Source organism: Chelon labrosus, assembly GCF_963514085.1.
Source record: "Chelon labrosus genome assembly, chromosome: 22".
In the NCBI taxonomy this organism is placed as follows: Eukaryota; Metazoa; Chordata; class Actinopteri; order Mugiliformes; family Mugilidae; genus Chelon; species Chelon labrosus.
The window spans coordinates 7,794,296-7,808,255 of record NC_140355.1 but is presented as its reverse complement, the minus strand read 5'-3'; the positions used below and the strand labels follow the sequence as shown (position 1 = coordinate 7,808,255).

The 13,960-nt window shown below is 40.1% G+C and overlaps 2 protein-coding genes across 2 annotated transcripts; both read left to right on the top strand.

Moving 5' to 3' along the window:
* Positions 1 to 1,673: 1,673 nt before the first annotated feature.
* On the top strand, positions 1,674 to 8,869 carry skor2 (SKI family transcriptional corepressor 2; the record flags this gene model as incomplete). The annotated part of the gene is made up of 7 exons (XM_084571928.1): positions 1,674 to 3,659; positions 4,200 to 4,263; positions 4,989 to 5,066; positions 7,339 to 7,404; positions 7,575 to 7,673; positions 7,907 to 7,974; positions 8,813 to 8,869. The coding sequence occupies 7 exons, from the start codon at positions 1,674 to 1,676 to the stop codon at positions 8,867 to 8,869; spliced, it is 2,418 nt and encodes an 805-aa protein (XP_084428054.1).
* Positions 8,870 to 11,342: 2,473 nt separating this feature from the next.
* ier3ip1 (immediate early response 3 interacting protein 1) lies at positions 11,343 to 13,132 on the top strand. Its single transcript, XM_084571902.1, has 3 exons — positions 11,343 to 11,498; positions 11,883 to 11,984; positions 12,236 to 13,132. The coding sequence occupies exons 1-3, from the start codon at positions 11,408 to 11,410 to the stop codon at positions 12,289 to 12,291; spliced, it is 249 nt and encodes an 82-aa protein (XP_084428028.1). The 5' UTR covers positions 11,343 to 11,407; the 3' UTR covers positions 12,292 to 13,132.
* The last annotated feature ends 828 nt before the right edge of the window (positions 13,133 to 13,960 follow it).

Here is a 13,960-nt window from a genome sequence, read left to right as displayed (position 1 = left end):
ATTATTATTATTAGTTATTATTAATAATAATTCTGTTATTATATATTATCTGATAAATAATCCGTTTAGTCTGACATTAATGTTGTTCCACTGGAGTTAAACTTGACGCCTTTCACTGTCAAGCGTGATGATGAAGCCTTAATGGTTACTTTGTTAGAGATAAAAAATGTGCTGAGCAGAAATGATAAATTAGACTACAAATAGGCCTAGTTCAACATTTTGAGTGTGTAAGTGATTTGAAGTCCGGCTAAAGTTTTACTGGTTGGTTTTATTGGTTCCTCTGTAGTACGCTGTTCAGCTCATATGCCATATCAGCCTAGTTATCTTATCCGTATGTGTTCAAATAACTTTCTTTTTTTTTATTAATTTATTTTTTTCCAAAAGATTACTGCTTTTCGTTTTACACTTTGGGGTCCGAGGTCCCTGAAAATTCGTAGTATTTCCTGTGGTTGTGGCAACGTGCGCAAATAATGTATTGGGTAAACCAAACGTTTCTTGAAAAAGCTGAAACAAACTAAAAGTAATTTGTCTATTTTTCGGGGTTGTTGATGTTTATGTGTAAGTTTCATTTAACGGTAGCTGGAGAATATTTGAGGAAATAAAAATTCCTTATACATTTCAGAATTACTAAATCCATTTTCTTTCAAGTTTTATTCACTAAACAGACAAATGTTGTGCTTTGCATTGTACATTAAAACCACACAAAATATTTGACCTGTTACACTCTTAATAATTATTTTGTCATTTTCATGATAAAGTTTTTAAACTACATATTAAAACAAAGAATATACCTGAATGTTTCACTACAAAGATCCACAACCAGCTGAAGAAAATAAGACTGACATTAAAGTTAAACAAAACGGCAACTGTTGCCAAAAAACTGATGAATATGCTTAAATATGCGCTGTGTGTTTTTCTGTCATTAACATTGTGCTGAATGTTTTTAGGTTTCATAAATTTCAAAACACAAAACCAATAAAATGATTTTTTACCTAAGCGTTTGCATTTAAGGTGAATTTTAGATCATAGCCAGTTGTACATTTGTATAGCCGTGTTTAGAAGAGTGTGTTTTCTAAATTACTTTCATTGTTGGCCACACACAGGTAAACACACTTCAAAATCTATGAATGACAATTCATGAAATGCTTCACAGACTATAATGTTGGGGAAAATAAATTAATTCACTGCATTTACTTGAAGATAAAAATGAAATGTGATTTATTTTCATTTCAAATATGAGATATTTTACTGTGTGGTAACTAACAGAGCAGTAATAATTCAGTGTCCAATTCCAATTATAATTTTTCTGGGTACTCAATTATTTTGTAAAAGTAGTAGACAATAAAAGCATTTAGGAAGAAAAGACATTTTGAAATTTAATCAGTTCATAAAAAGGAAAATAAAAATCAATCATTTTTGATTGTGAAAGGGAAGTGAGATACATTTAATCTATATGAGCTTTCTTCTTCATGATCCCGTCTTCTTCTTTTGTTTATCTATTTTTAAAAATAAACTATTATTCTACAATTATACAGGTATACTGTAGATTTGTATTATAGGTGTATGTGCAAACTGTACCAAGATGGACTTTTCTGATAAAATCAACACATGTGGATGTTTCTTTTTTTCTTTCTTTTCAAACAGGTTGTTCTACAACACATTTTCTTCTAAGTATGGACAAGACCCATCTTTCAAGCTCTAATGACATCATAATGACAAGCTCAACAGGCCCTTACCAACCGGAGCCCCTGACTCCACCCAGGCCCGCCCATCTTCACTCTTCATCCTCTTCCTTATCCTCACCCTCTCCTTCCTCTTCCTCCTCGCCCCTCAAACCTAACCAAGTTGGGCAGGTCACCCTGTATGGCGTTCCCATTGTGTCACTGGTCATTGACCACAACGAGAGACTTTGCTTGGCACAAATTTCCAACACACTGCTCAAGAACTACAGTTATAATGAGATCCATAATCGTCGCGTGGCACTGGGCATCACCTGTGTCCAGTGCACTCCAGTTCAGCTGGAGATCCTCCGCAGAGCTGGTGCCATGCCCATCTCGTCACGCCGCTGCGGCATGATCACCAAGCGGGAAGCTGAGCGCCTGTGCAAGTCCTTTCTGGGAGAGAACGCGCCGCCAAAACTGCCCGACAATTTTGCCTTTGACGTAACACACGAGTGTGCCTGGGGTTGTCGTGGTAACTTCATTCCAGCACGCTACAACAGTTCTAGGGCCAAATGCATCAAGTGCTCTTTCTGCAACATGTACTTCTCCCCAAATAAGTTTATTTTCCATTCTCACCGCACACCAGACGCCAAGTACACCCAGCCTGATGCTGCCAACTTTAACTCCTGGCGACGACACCTCAAACTCAGTGACAAACACCCAGCTGATGAGTTAGTTTACGCATGGGAGGATGTCAAAGCTATGTTCAATGGAGGCAGCCGAAAGAGAGCGCTGCCCTCTTCATCTCATTGTTCCTCCATGGGTATGAAAACTCTCCCAGGTTCGGGTTTGCCTCACATGATGGGACCTGACCTGGGTGCTCAGAAAAGAGCCCGCTTTGAAGACGAGGATGATCTGGATGGAGACAGCCTGTCTCCGCGTAAGACACCACGTAGCTACCCAGTCATCCCTGTCCCAAGCAAAGGCTTCGGCATGCTGCAGAAGTTTCCTCCCACATCACTCTTCCCCTCCCCTTATCCATTTCCAGCATTTGGTCTCTGCCAGCAGAAAAAAGATGACAGTGATGTTTCAGCTGGGCAGAAAGGACCAGGGCTGTCAGGTCTGTTATGGCCTGGCCGTAAAGACACTTTTTATCCTCCCTTCTGCATGTTTTGGCCACCAAGAGCAGCAGGAGGAATCCCTGTCCCCACCTACCTCCAACCTCAGCCCAGCACCCTTTCCTCCCTGGCAGATAACCCCTCTCTCAGGCAGGCCTTTCTTGATCTCTCAGACCCCAGTGAATCTGCAGCAGTAAGCAGCAACGGAAATGGTGTCAGCTCAACTATGGCACCCAGCAACGGTTCCAACGCACCCAGATCTGGCCTCTTTGAGCCAGAGTGCACTACAATTACCCCAGACCTTCGCCCTGTGACATCTGAGGGCTGGCTCAAACTGCTGGACACCCCAAACCTCCAAACAAGGAAACCTAGCTATGGATCTGCTTTCCGTCCCGTCATTAAAGATGCAGAGAGCATCGCCAAGCTCCACGGCAATGGCGGAGGAGTCACTGGGACAACAGATGAAGACTTTGGGGTTGTGGTCACCGGGTCAGACCGACACCAGCGACTGTCACCCACTAGCAGCTGCAGTTATGGAAGTGAAAGTGGAGGCGACGGGGAGGCAGAAGGAGGAGAGAGTGAGGAGGAGGGAGAAGTGGATGTGGAGTCATCGAAGCAGGAGGATGAGGAGGAGGAGGGGAGCTTCACCAACAGGCCACCACAGACTCAAACCAGCCTGTACCTCCCTGCACTGAGCGACGGTGCTGGAGAGGAGAGGGGGAAAGACAGAGGGAGTGGCGCAATGTACCCCAGCACCTCCCCTCGATCCTCCTCGGATCCCATCCACCAGGAGTCCCCCAGCCTGCCTGCCTCACCTCGTGCCAGCTTGCCTCTATCCAGCTCCACCCCACCTCACAGAGAGGACACAGCTTACAAAAACGTAAATATCCCCACAGGCCACTTTAGCTAATTATTATTTAAATGGTGCTGCAGTCAGGCAGTGATGTGATCTGCATAAGCAGATTGATAGGCTGGGTTTTCCCTGTAGAAATTGAAACAGTCACCCCACTCTGATCCCAGCTAATAGGCCCAGGCGTGGTTTGTTTAATGGCCACAATGTGTTTGTTCTCCCTCTGTCACCCCAGCCTGTTAGGGCAACTCTAATCTTTAACCTGCTGACTCTCACATTAACCAGGCCTCCAAGAGGAGGAGGGAGAGTTATGAGGACCATGTTAAACAGTTTAAATTATCCACAGAGTAACATTACAAATATAGCTCAGAGACACAGGCAAGAAGGAATAAACCCATTACTAACAAATGCTACTGTTGGATGATAAAAAAATAACCTCTGACCTTATATGTGTCAAGTAATGAGTAAGTTCGATATATGATTACACATTTTGAAATATAACTCTTGTTATTGTACTATGAACTGGATAACATGTAAATGATATACTCATCAACTGTATGTGATTTCCAGGTGCACAAAAACAGAGACGAAGGACTCCCTGCATACGCAACCAAAGACAGTTCCAGCGTTTCTGGTAAGCACCGACAATTTAATCTTTTAAAGCTTCGCGGTTTGTCATTTCAAATGTACAATTTTAAAAAGTTTACAATTGTGGAACGCTTCACATCACAAATATAATTAAACGTATCTGATTTAAAAATGCAAAATAGTTGTTGCCTTAAAGTTATTATACAAAATACTATTACTATTAAAATCAACATTTTTCTTTTATATATAATCTCCAATAATTGCTTTACCTGCTCCTCTGCGTGCCTGAGTTGCTTGACAGTACATCTTTCACGCAACACTTATTCTTCAATGTCTTTCATCAATTGTCTGAACAGTTTTCTTACACAGTTTTATCAAATAGCATTACACAATCTATTTCAGCAAACTGTTACGCACTATCCGTTCCATCAGCTGTCTGATTCAGTTGTGTTATAGCATCTTTGTTCCATTTATTGTCTGAGTGAGTGGTTTTATAGTGTCCCTGTGTCCCTGCGAGGCTCATATTCCTGTGACGTTTCATTTGCTCCTCTCATCTCCCACTCTGACCCTTATGCCGAAAGAAAATGTCTCCTGTGTGTTTTGTGGCGGACAAAAACATGCATACGCTCACCAGCATGACTCACAAATGAATACACACAAAGAGGACACACACCATGCATACACTTAGTTATCTCCATGTGTCCGGATAACCAGCTCACCCAATGGGCCTTACTGAATCTCTCTTCCTGTCTGTCTCTCTTCTTCCCCCAGATGAAAACAAAGAGCAGAGTAGTTTCTTCGTACCAGAGAGTGAGACGTCAGCGCCGGACTACTGGAGAGAGAGCTCAGGTACAAATACTTTTTTTTTTTCCATAAGTGGTTGCGGAGCAGCCTCACTCAGATGAAAAAATAACAAATGAATTAAGCAAAATGTGAAATTGGAGATGAGGCACCGGTGAAAGTAGAATTACTAGGATGCAATTGTTAATTAAATTTCAACATTTGGTTTTATTCTAATCTGAAACTGATGTCACACAGTAAGTCTGAGGTCATTATTAAACTTCATATTATACTATAATTAAATATTTAATGCAGATATACATAAAACTAATAATGGCGAGAAAGCCACTCAGTCTTCAGCTTTATCCACCTCCATCTCCATCTCCTCTCAGATGCAGAAGAGTTAAGGGACTCATATAAATACACACAGAGATGAAACAGCAGTGCAAAGCTGCTTGTGTCGCCGCTGTGCCACGGCTGCTCTCTTTAGCGCCGTCGTCACCAGGGCTGTTACTCTTAGGGGGGCCGTTATAGTTCAACAAGAAAACATCAGCTCAGACATAAGCAGCCGCGCCGGCAATCTCCATCCTAGACCCATATCGCCGCCGACATAATTGCCTTTTTTTTTTCCTTTCTCAGCGCAAAAAAGCCCTTTCCCGTTTGAAAAAGATCACAGCTTATTGCCTTTTTATATCTGTCAGGAAGACATTAAAAGTGCTTTATGACATCTGTGCCAACATTTATATCTACCCCCCATTCCCTCAACCCCTGCGCACACACACACCGTAATGATCCCTGCGCATAATGTATAATGTATTTCGAAAAATTACACGAAACAAATTAAATGAGACCACCTTTCCCCTGATTGCCAAACGTCTCCCTGGGCGGTGGGAAGCTCTACGTGATTAGAAGGCCTGATTCCTCTGAGTCCCACCACCCCCCCTCCACTGTCTTTAAACTCTCCCTCTGTTTCTAGGGAGAAAAAATAATCTAATTTTCCATTTATGTAATGCAAACCGCCTTGGCTTTGACTATTCACGGTTAATTGACTGTCAAACGAGGTTGTTATCCTCGGGCACTGTCTGCAAATTTGCTTGTCAAATGAGACAGAGAGAGGAGAGGAATGGAGAGAGGAGAGGAGGAGGAGAGAGAGAGAGAGAGAGAGGGGAGAGGAGAGCTCTCTCTGCTCTAAATGAGAGAGAAAAGCACAGGGAGGCTTAAGGAGCCCGGACATGAAATGACTGGAGGTAGGATATACATATCGAGGACGCTGGATTGCTTCATTTAAGCCGTTCAATGCCTCATTGTCACAAGTCAAACACATAACAATATAGACGCTTTCACACTGTTAAATTTGAAAGCAGCATCTGATGGAGGTGGTGACGTTCGAAGCAACAAGCAGAGGAACAAGGCAAAACATAGAGTAGTATACAGAGTTTTCACTCCTCAGTCTTACAGTTGACTCTGGTCAAAGCAAATCATCAGCCAAAAACACTATTTCATATTACAATACTTAAATTGTCAGCATCTGTTTAGATGCAGTGTCCATCTAAACATTTACTTTTTCGCCACGGCATCCAGTTTTAAAAGGTCAGGATTGATTTACTCCTATTTCTGTGATTTGATCTGACTGATCTCCGTAATGAAGAAGCCAAGTAGTGAATGCAGTAGAGATCCGTTTTCCATTGAACACAGTTACTGCAAACATACACTGACACCCAGAGGCCAAAGAAAGGAACTGCAACGCTGTACTGAACCCTGAGGATGAGGAAGCGTGGCAGGGTTTCACTGAATATAACATTAGAGTATGTACCCTATGTACACTCAGGTTAGCTTGGTTATGTTGAATTTAGGACTTTTGTGTTCTCTTGCATGTTTAATTGTGTTTTATTCTTTGAGCCTATGAATGATTTCTACCATATCCCTCCCTCACTATCAATACCAGCTTTTTAGAGTTATTGCTGACTGGTATTGACTTGTTATTTCTCATCTGTACCACCTGTTTTAAGTTTTTTTTTGTTTGTTTTTTTAAACCTTTTGACAATATGGATATACTATAATACTATATGCTGTGGAGGATACAAAATTATGTTGTGTTTTATGCTGATAAATGGACCAGCCGTCTTTGTGCGACAAAACTATGCTTAACCTTTTTCTCTGCAGTTGCTTTTAGCTAAATAGTTCCAAGATAATTTATAGCGGATGAATGCGGTCAATTACCCTTAAGGTCACACAGATGCCCGTTGCACATTTTAAAGGGTCTGCTTAATCAACCTGACTTGTTGTTTTACTTGTTTCGATTTGTGGGACAGCAGTCTCAAATGAATTCTCTTATTTCCAGGTGATCAGAGCCACGGCGCTGCCTCTCCTGTTCAGCTAAAGAAGGACGTTGAGAACATGGAGAAAGGTAAAGACTGTTTATTGGAGCACAGGTTGTAGGTAGACAGATGCATTGACTGTAAAAACTTGTTTTTATAAATTACATCATTAATCATGGCTTGACAAGACATATTTTACTGCATTTTTTTCTAACAATCTTCTTTCTCTTTTCTTCTACTCCTTCCCTTCCTATTGTAGAGGAGCTTCAGAAGGTTCTACTGGAGCAGATTGACTTCAGGAGGAGGCTGGAGCAGGAGTTTCACGCTCTGAAGGGCACCTCTCCATTTCCTGTCTTCCGTAAGTCTTTTTTTCCCTCACCCCTTTTTTTTTTCATAGTCTGAAGGTCAACTTCTCCTTTTCTGTCTTCCTTAAGGTCTCTCACACCCTTTTGTGTTTTTTCTCCTACCTCTGCATTTTCCCGTATTTGTCTAAACCTTTTTTCTTTATCAGCTTCTTTAAAACTGCACACGATCACCCACTCAAACGACAATACTGCTCTGGCTAATCATGGGTTTTTGCACTAATTTCAGATCATTTTCAAGATCAGATGAAACGAGAGCTCGCCTACAGAGAGGAGATGGTCCAGCAGTTACAGATGGTAAGACCGTTAATGTCACAATCAGCGCTGAACACTGATAGAAAATACGTTTTTAAATGACAAATAAAACATCCAATTATAGATATATGAATTTAAGAATGCTTCTTGTCATGATTTTGAAAAAGAATATTATTAAGACTACTTATAAAACACTTCAGGAAATCAAAAATGCTTAGGAAATGTGACTAAAGTATTCAATTAACACTAACTAAGGTAGCCCCTGAAACATACTTAGGAAATCCTAATTAAACGATGCATAAATAAAGCCGTCAGTGTGACTCAACCGGACACTTGTGCTGTTGCTTATTTGTCCATCAAAAGACAAACCCAATCATCTAGTTTGTCTTTCACGGGTGAGAAGTTCCTCTGCAGCCGTCTGTTTCCGTCGACATCAATCACTGGAGCAGCTGGCAGACAGGCTGACAGACGCTGTTTGTCTTTGCTTTCCTTTGACACATGCAACAACCGCACGCGCTCGTACGCACATGACGGCAAAGTCGCGCACATGCACCGAAACGCACACAAGAGCACGGTGCATTCATACAACCGGCATACGACTGAACAGGCATTCAGGATCATTTATAAGCAAGCATGTGCACGCTGATGTGCGCAGATATGTCTAGAACCAGCAGATGGATCAGTCTGAGAGTAATGACACATTAATTTCACACAGACATTCAAATGAGCTGCAGCAAAATGTTTAATTTATGTTTCTGTGTGATAGAAATTTCAAACTTTCCACATTAATTTCCATATTTTTGAAAGTGATCTTAATATTGTCTAAGTTGTGTCGGTTCAGGATTAATCTAAACGTTTGTTCTTTTTTTGTGTCTTTCAGATTCCCTACGCAAACATCATCAGAAAAGAAAAGATCAGCTCCCATCTCAACAAGTAGCTAAGAGGTGAGAGTATTTCAATTCCTTTAATGACACCGCTCATTAAAAATTTAAAACACGGTATCTGCAAATGAGTTTTTCCTTAAGGTAATTTTCTTGGATAATAATAGCAAAATAGTGAAATGCAGTCTGTGTTTCATTTGTTTGATAATTAATCATCCTGGTCCAGAGTTAAAGGGTGTTAAATTTAACTTCACCGTGGGTTTGTCTGGCTTAACACTCTTCACATTTTAAAACCAGTTTTTACTGTCTTCACAGGCAACACAATGAAGAAGAGGGAGCTACGCAGATTTTATGTGAATGTCCCAGTTTTGTTTTTTAAAGGACACAAAAACTGAATGAAAAATGTAAAAGAGAGTCACAGACGCTAGAGTATACATACACATTTCTTCCGTTTCCTGGGACGTTGATCATTCCACTGCTTCTTCAGTGATACCTCTGTTAATAGCCCTGCACACACTCGGTCGGTTAAGAACTCGTTGCTGTGGGGCAGCAGGCCGCTAAAAGATTTGTTTTCCCTGAGTCAAGTTACTTTCCCAAACTTAACACACGGTAACTGACACAAACATCGGGGGAAATGGAGCTCTGTCAGACAGTTCTGAAGCTTTATCCAACCAGGACCAAAGCAACCGCTGCCTTCATTGCCCTTTGTGAACTCTCCAGGGCTGTTGCAGACCAACAGGACGACGGCAGTTGTCAGAAAACCCATTTCTAGACTCTTTAGAGATGAACAGTCGCAAATACAGAAAGACTGGGTGTTATTATGTAGCTCTGACTACCGATGGCCCAAATGTACAGACACCAGACTACAGACAAGGATGGCTTTCATACTTAGAATGTCCCTGTTGTTATTGCTGTCGCACAGTTAGCACCAGGCTGGGATCATAAAGGGAAACAACCAACCTTTATTTATTGTGGATCCCGTCACGTTCAGCTGTGACCCTCCCCTGTAAACACACATCGTCATCCAAGCCAGTTATGAGGAGATCAGGAAACAGCAAGTATTGTTGTTTTGGGTTTTAAACCTAATGGTGCAGTAAAAAATGGTTCACTCATTATGCAGGCTGTGTACTGGTAGAACAGTTTACCCATAGGCCTAATATTTGTACAAAAAAGTATTATATTCACTTCAGATGCATTGTCATTATACAGTGTCACATCTGATTATACACTTTTCATTTTTTTATTTATACAAGGAAAATTCTCCTGTGTCACATTTACTATATCAGACAGAGCAGCTGGAGTTTAAATCATTTGCTAAAAGTCACACAAAGCTACTTTTTACTCTACACAACTATTGTGTTACAGCCTCCAATCGTCACCATGTACAAAAGTAATGCTGATGGTGAACAGACAATTGAAGGCCAAGTGCTTGCCTTCTCTCCAAAACAGTGTCCGGGCAATGAGCAGCAAACGGCTGATCTGTTGTACAGTTCTATGTAAATGATTTCACCTGACTGTATAAAATGTCACACATGAGAATACTGAATGCAGTCAGTCAGTCTGTCTATATGTGTTTGTTTGTTCATTTATTTGAGTATCAAACCCCGAGACCCTGATTGTGAAAATATTATTTATTATAATGTTAAATGAAAAAGACAGACACAATGATGATGATGATGATGATGGTGCAGTCAAGTGTACGACAAAAAAAGAGTAAAAATGACCACCTTGTTTATAGAATGAATGGAGAAGGTTGTCATTTACTGAGAAAATGTTATCATTATAAACTGTTAATGCAGATGTATTTCAAAATGTTCTTGTAGTTTCTCTACTATTTATGTGTAAATTAAAAGTCTATACAAAAAACTGAATGTGGACCGTTTCATTTTACACCAATGCCATTGTTTTAACTAGAGCTCAATTCAATTAAACTGAATTTAAAGTCATACAATTTGATAAGGCAGTGCTCATGTAAAAATGTAGTAATAATATAATAATAATAATAATAATAATAACATATTTTTATTAAAAAAGACAAAAAGTTTTATGTTGATTTGCTAAGTATTTAAAATAATTTATGTTTAGTGTGAACAACCAGTCCCACTGACACTTAAATAAGCTGCGTGTGTTAGTTGTTTCTCAAGTGTGTGTGGAATGAAAACTGTAACTGGAGTGAAACAGAAGTGACAGCAGAGCTCCAGGAAACCACAGGGGCCAAAAAAATATTTAATTAGACATGGTCACAACTAATTAAATTACGGGTATGCTTTTTTCCTTTTTTTTTTTTTTCAACTTAATGATTGAAAAATAGGAAACTCAATTAAACGTGCTCTCGTGCGTTTGCCCCTCCTTTATTATTTTCATGTAAAAACGTTTAAAACAGTATCCCGTATTTCTAGCATAATTCAAAAAATGTGAATCTAAATTTCCTTCGTTTAGTTTATTAGACAATAACACTTTAACAGGCAGGACCGGCAGGACGGGCCGTTAGCTCTGTTGCACGACCTTCGCTGCCTGTTTACGGCAACTGCATCTCTGGGAGTGGCGTGCGAAGAAGAAGAAGGAGGAGGGGAGGAGGAAAAGAAGTTGCCAGCATGGCGTTTACACTGTACTCTCTCATCCAGACAGCTATTCTGTGCACTAATGCTATCGCTGTACTACACGAGGAGAGGTTTCTCAGCAAGAGTAAGTGTTCTTCCACTTTTCACGCAGCATACATCACACATTTGATTGAAATGACGGTGTTTACTATGCTAAAGCAGCTAGCTAGCTAACACTAGTAGCTGGCTTGTTATACTGAATAGTCTCTCATGCTGAGGGCGTTTGCAGGGATAAAACGGAGGGTTGACTATTAGAGAGAAATGCATTATGTGGAATAGGGATTTTTAAAAAAAAAAAAAACTTTAAAACCACATTAAAAAAAATGCACAAGTATATGCAGTAATATTTTATTTTCTCCAGTTAACAGTTGCCATCTCCCATTTAATTGAATCTCTCCCCTATGTGTTCATCCTGCCTCTGCTTTCTGTTGTCCTCCTTACTGTCTCTCTTTTTCCTCCACGTCTCCAGTCGGTTGGGGTGTTGACCAGGGCGTTGGAGGTTTTGGAGATGACCCAGGAGTCAAAGCCCAGATCCTCAACCTCATCCGCTCAGTTCGGACCGTCATGAGAGGTTGGAAAGCTAATTTCCTTTTGCCATGAGAGAGATTTTCTTGAATAAAACACACAAAAAAAAACAATCATCAGAGATTAGATTAGCAAAATATCTCACCAGACTTTGAGCACTTCAGTTTGTGCCACAGAGACATTATCAGCTGTCAGCACACTACAAGTACTGAAATTTGATAGTCTGTCTTAATATTTTGAGTCTGAGGATTTTGCAGCTGAAGCTAATTCATGTTTACTTTTTATTTTTCCCAACAGTGCCCTTGATAATAGTGAATGCGGCCTGCATCGTCCTGTTGTTACTGTTCGGTTGATCCATCGGTTCACCGAGCCGGAGGACTAGACACGTGCCAAGGAACAACCACACACACCCAACACACTTCTGCTGTTTAGTGACTGTTGTCATTGTCAGTCATCAACAGAGCGGAAACATTTCTCCAGAGCGATGGAACGGGGAAAGAAAAAACATATAAATATCAACTTCTGAACTGCAGAGGTTCAGCCTTCCTTACCTGCCTCGCCTTCCTCAACAGGACCAAAAAAAAAAAAAAAAAAAAGTTTCTTAACCTCTTCAGCCAGTTTCGTGCTTCACAAATTGTGTTATTCGGGGCACATTCAGATGAATCTGTTTCAAGGATTTGTTGGACAAGGACATGTCGTGTGACTTGTGAAACGATCAGCTCAGCGGTGAATCACATAATGTTAATGTCACATAATGTGTCTTAGATAACGCTGGGGCGAACTTTATTAACCGTATTCCAGTCAGTTGGACAGTATTTTAACTTTTGTAACACATTGCTACAGAAAGATGGTAAAAGGTTTGTTAACACTTGGTCAAAGAGAGTGTTTTTTTATTATTATTTCTAATGGGCTTGCAGGGCTTTTTAACACATCTTGTTGGATTGGAGTCATAAACTACAAACACATCTGTGACAGCGGAGGCAAAATAAAACAGAACCAAGTAATTCTGATTTAATGTATTTAAATGTTGTAGAAATGAGTCATCTGTTAGAATTATGTTAAATGTGTGTACATGTACATTTTATGCAATATTGCCAAACACAACTCAGACCAATGTACTGTTTGCACGTCGATACCATCTCAGTGCCACAAACACTGAGAAAGATTGTCTTGAAATAAAATTATTATTCAGTTTTTTTTTTTTTTAAATCGTTTTTGCCTTCCTTGAAATTTGGTTTTCAGTTTAAATTAAGCTCCAGATCGAGTTTAGCTGAGAAATAATAAAGAAATGCTGATCATCCAGTCTGCTGAGGAGGATGCTGAATCTTTGACCTGCACAGTACACAGTGTAAACACATCATCTTACTTTTTACATGAATATATCTTATTTTTAACTGATCAAACGGGTACGCATGTGTCTGCAGCATTGCTCCACCACTGTGTAAATATCTATCATGCTCCACTTTAGTAATAATCCCCATATGTTGTGAATTATTATCATTTCCTCTCCAGCTGAGCTCTGCAGCCACGTTTATTAACGCTGGTTTTGACCCTAAGTACGTATGAAGGCAAAAAGGGATCTGCAGGAATTAGAAGCATATGTTTATCAGGGGGATTTGAGCATTAAAGCCACTTTGATATGTGATTAGTCAGACGTTAGCTGGTGGTTCGCAGAAAAACCTGTAAGCGATCGCAAGCCTGCGTGAACACGTATCTGCACTGCACAGGTTAGGAATGTATTTGGGCTCTGGGTTTTTATTTATATATCCCAATGATGTGTTTTCATTTTGTTTTTTTTAATTTACACTTTCAGCTTGTCATTTTTCATGCCTCTTGTATGTTTAATTCTAAAATCTGGTCATCATTTCAAAAACTAGACATCTAACATTATGAAAATTGATTTACATGGCTGATTTTATGAGATATATCATTATAAGTTACACATATTACAGAATCTGCACCCTGAAAATCTGTCCCCACCAACGACAGAGATAAATTAATAAAACTAAATGAAACTTGAAA

What these genes read in the sequence shown, in the direction of transcription:
- ier3ip1 (XM_084571902.1), top strand. Translation starts at nt 11,408, where the DNA reads ATGGCGTTTACACTGTACTCTCTCATCCAGACAGCTATTCTGTGCACT. An exon ending in GGAGAGGTTTCTCAGCAAGA is followed by an intron (nt 11,499 to 11,882) that starts GTAAGTGTTCTT and finishes CCACGTCTCCAG; the next exon opens with TCGGTTGGGGTGTTGACCAG. An exon ending in AGTTCGGACCGTCATGAGAG is followed by an intron (nt 11,985 to 12,235) that starts GTTGGAAAGCTA and finishes TTTTCCCAACAG; the next exon opens with TGCCCTTGATAATAGTGAAT.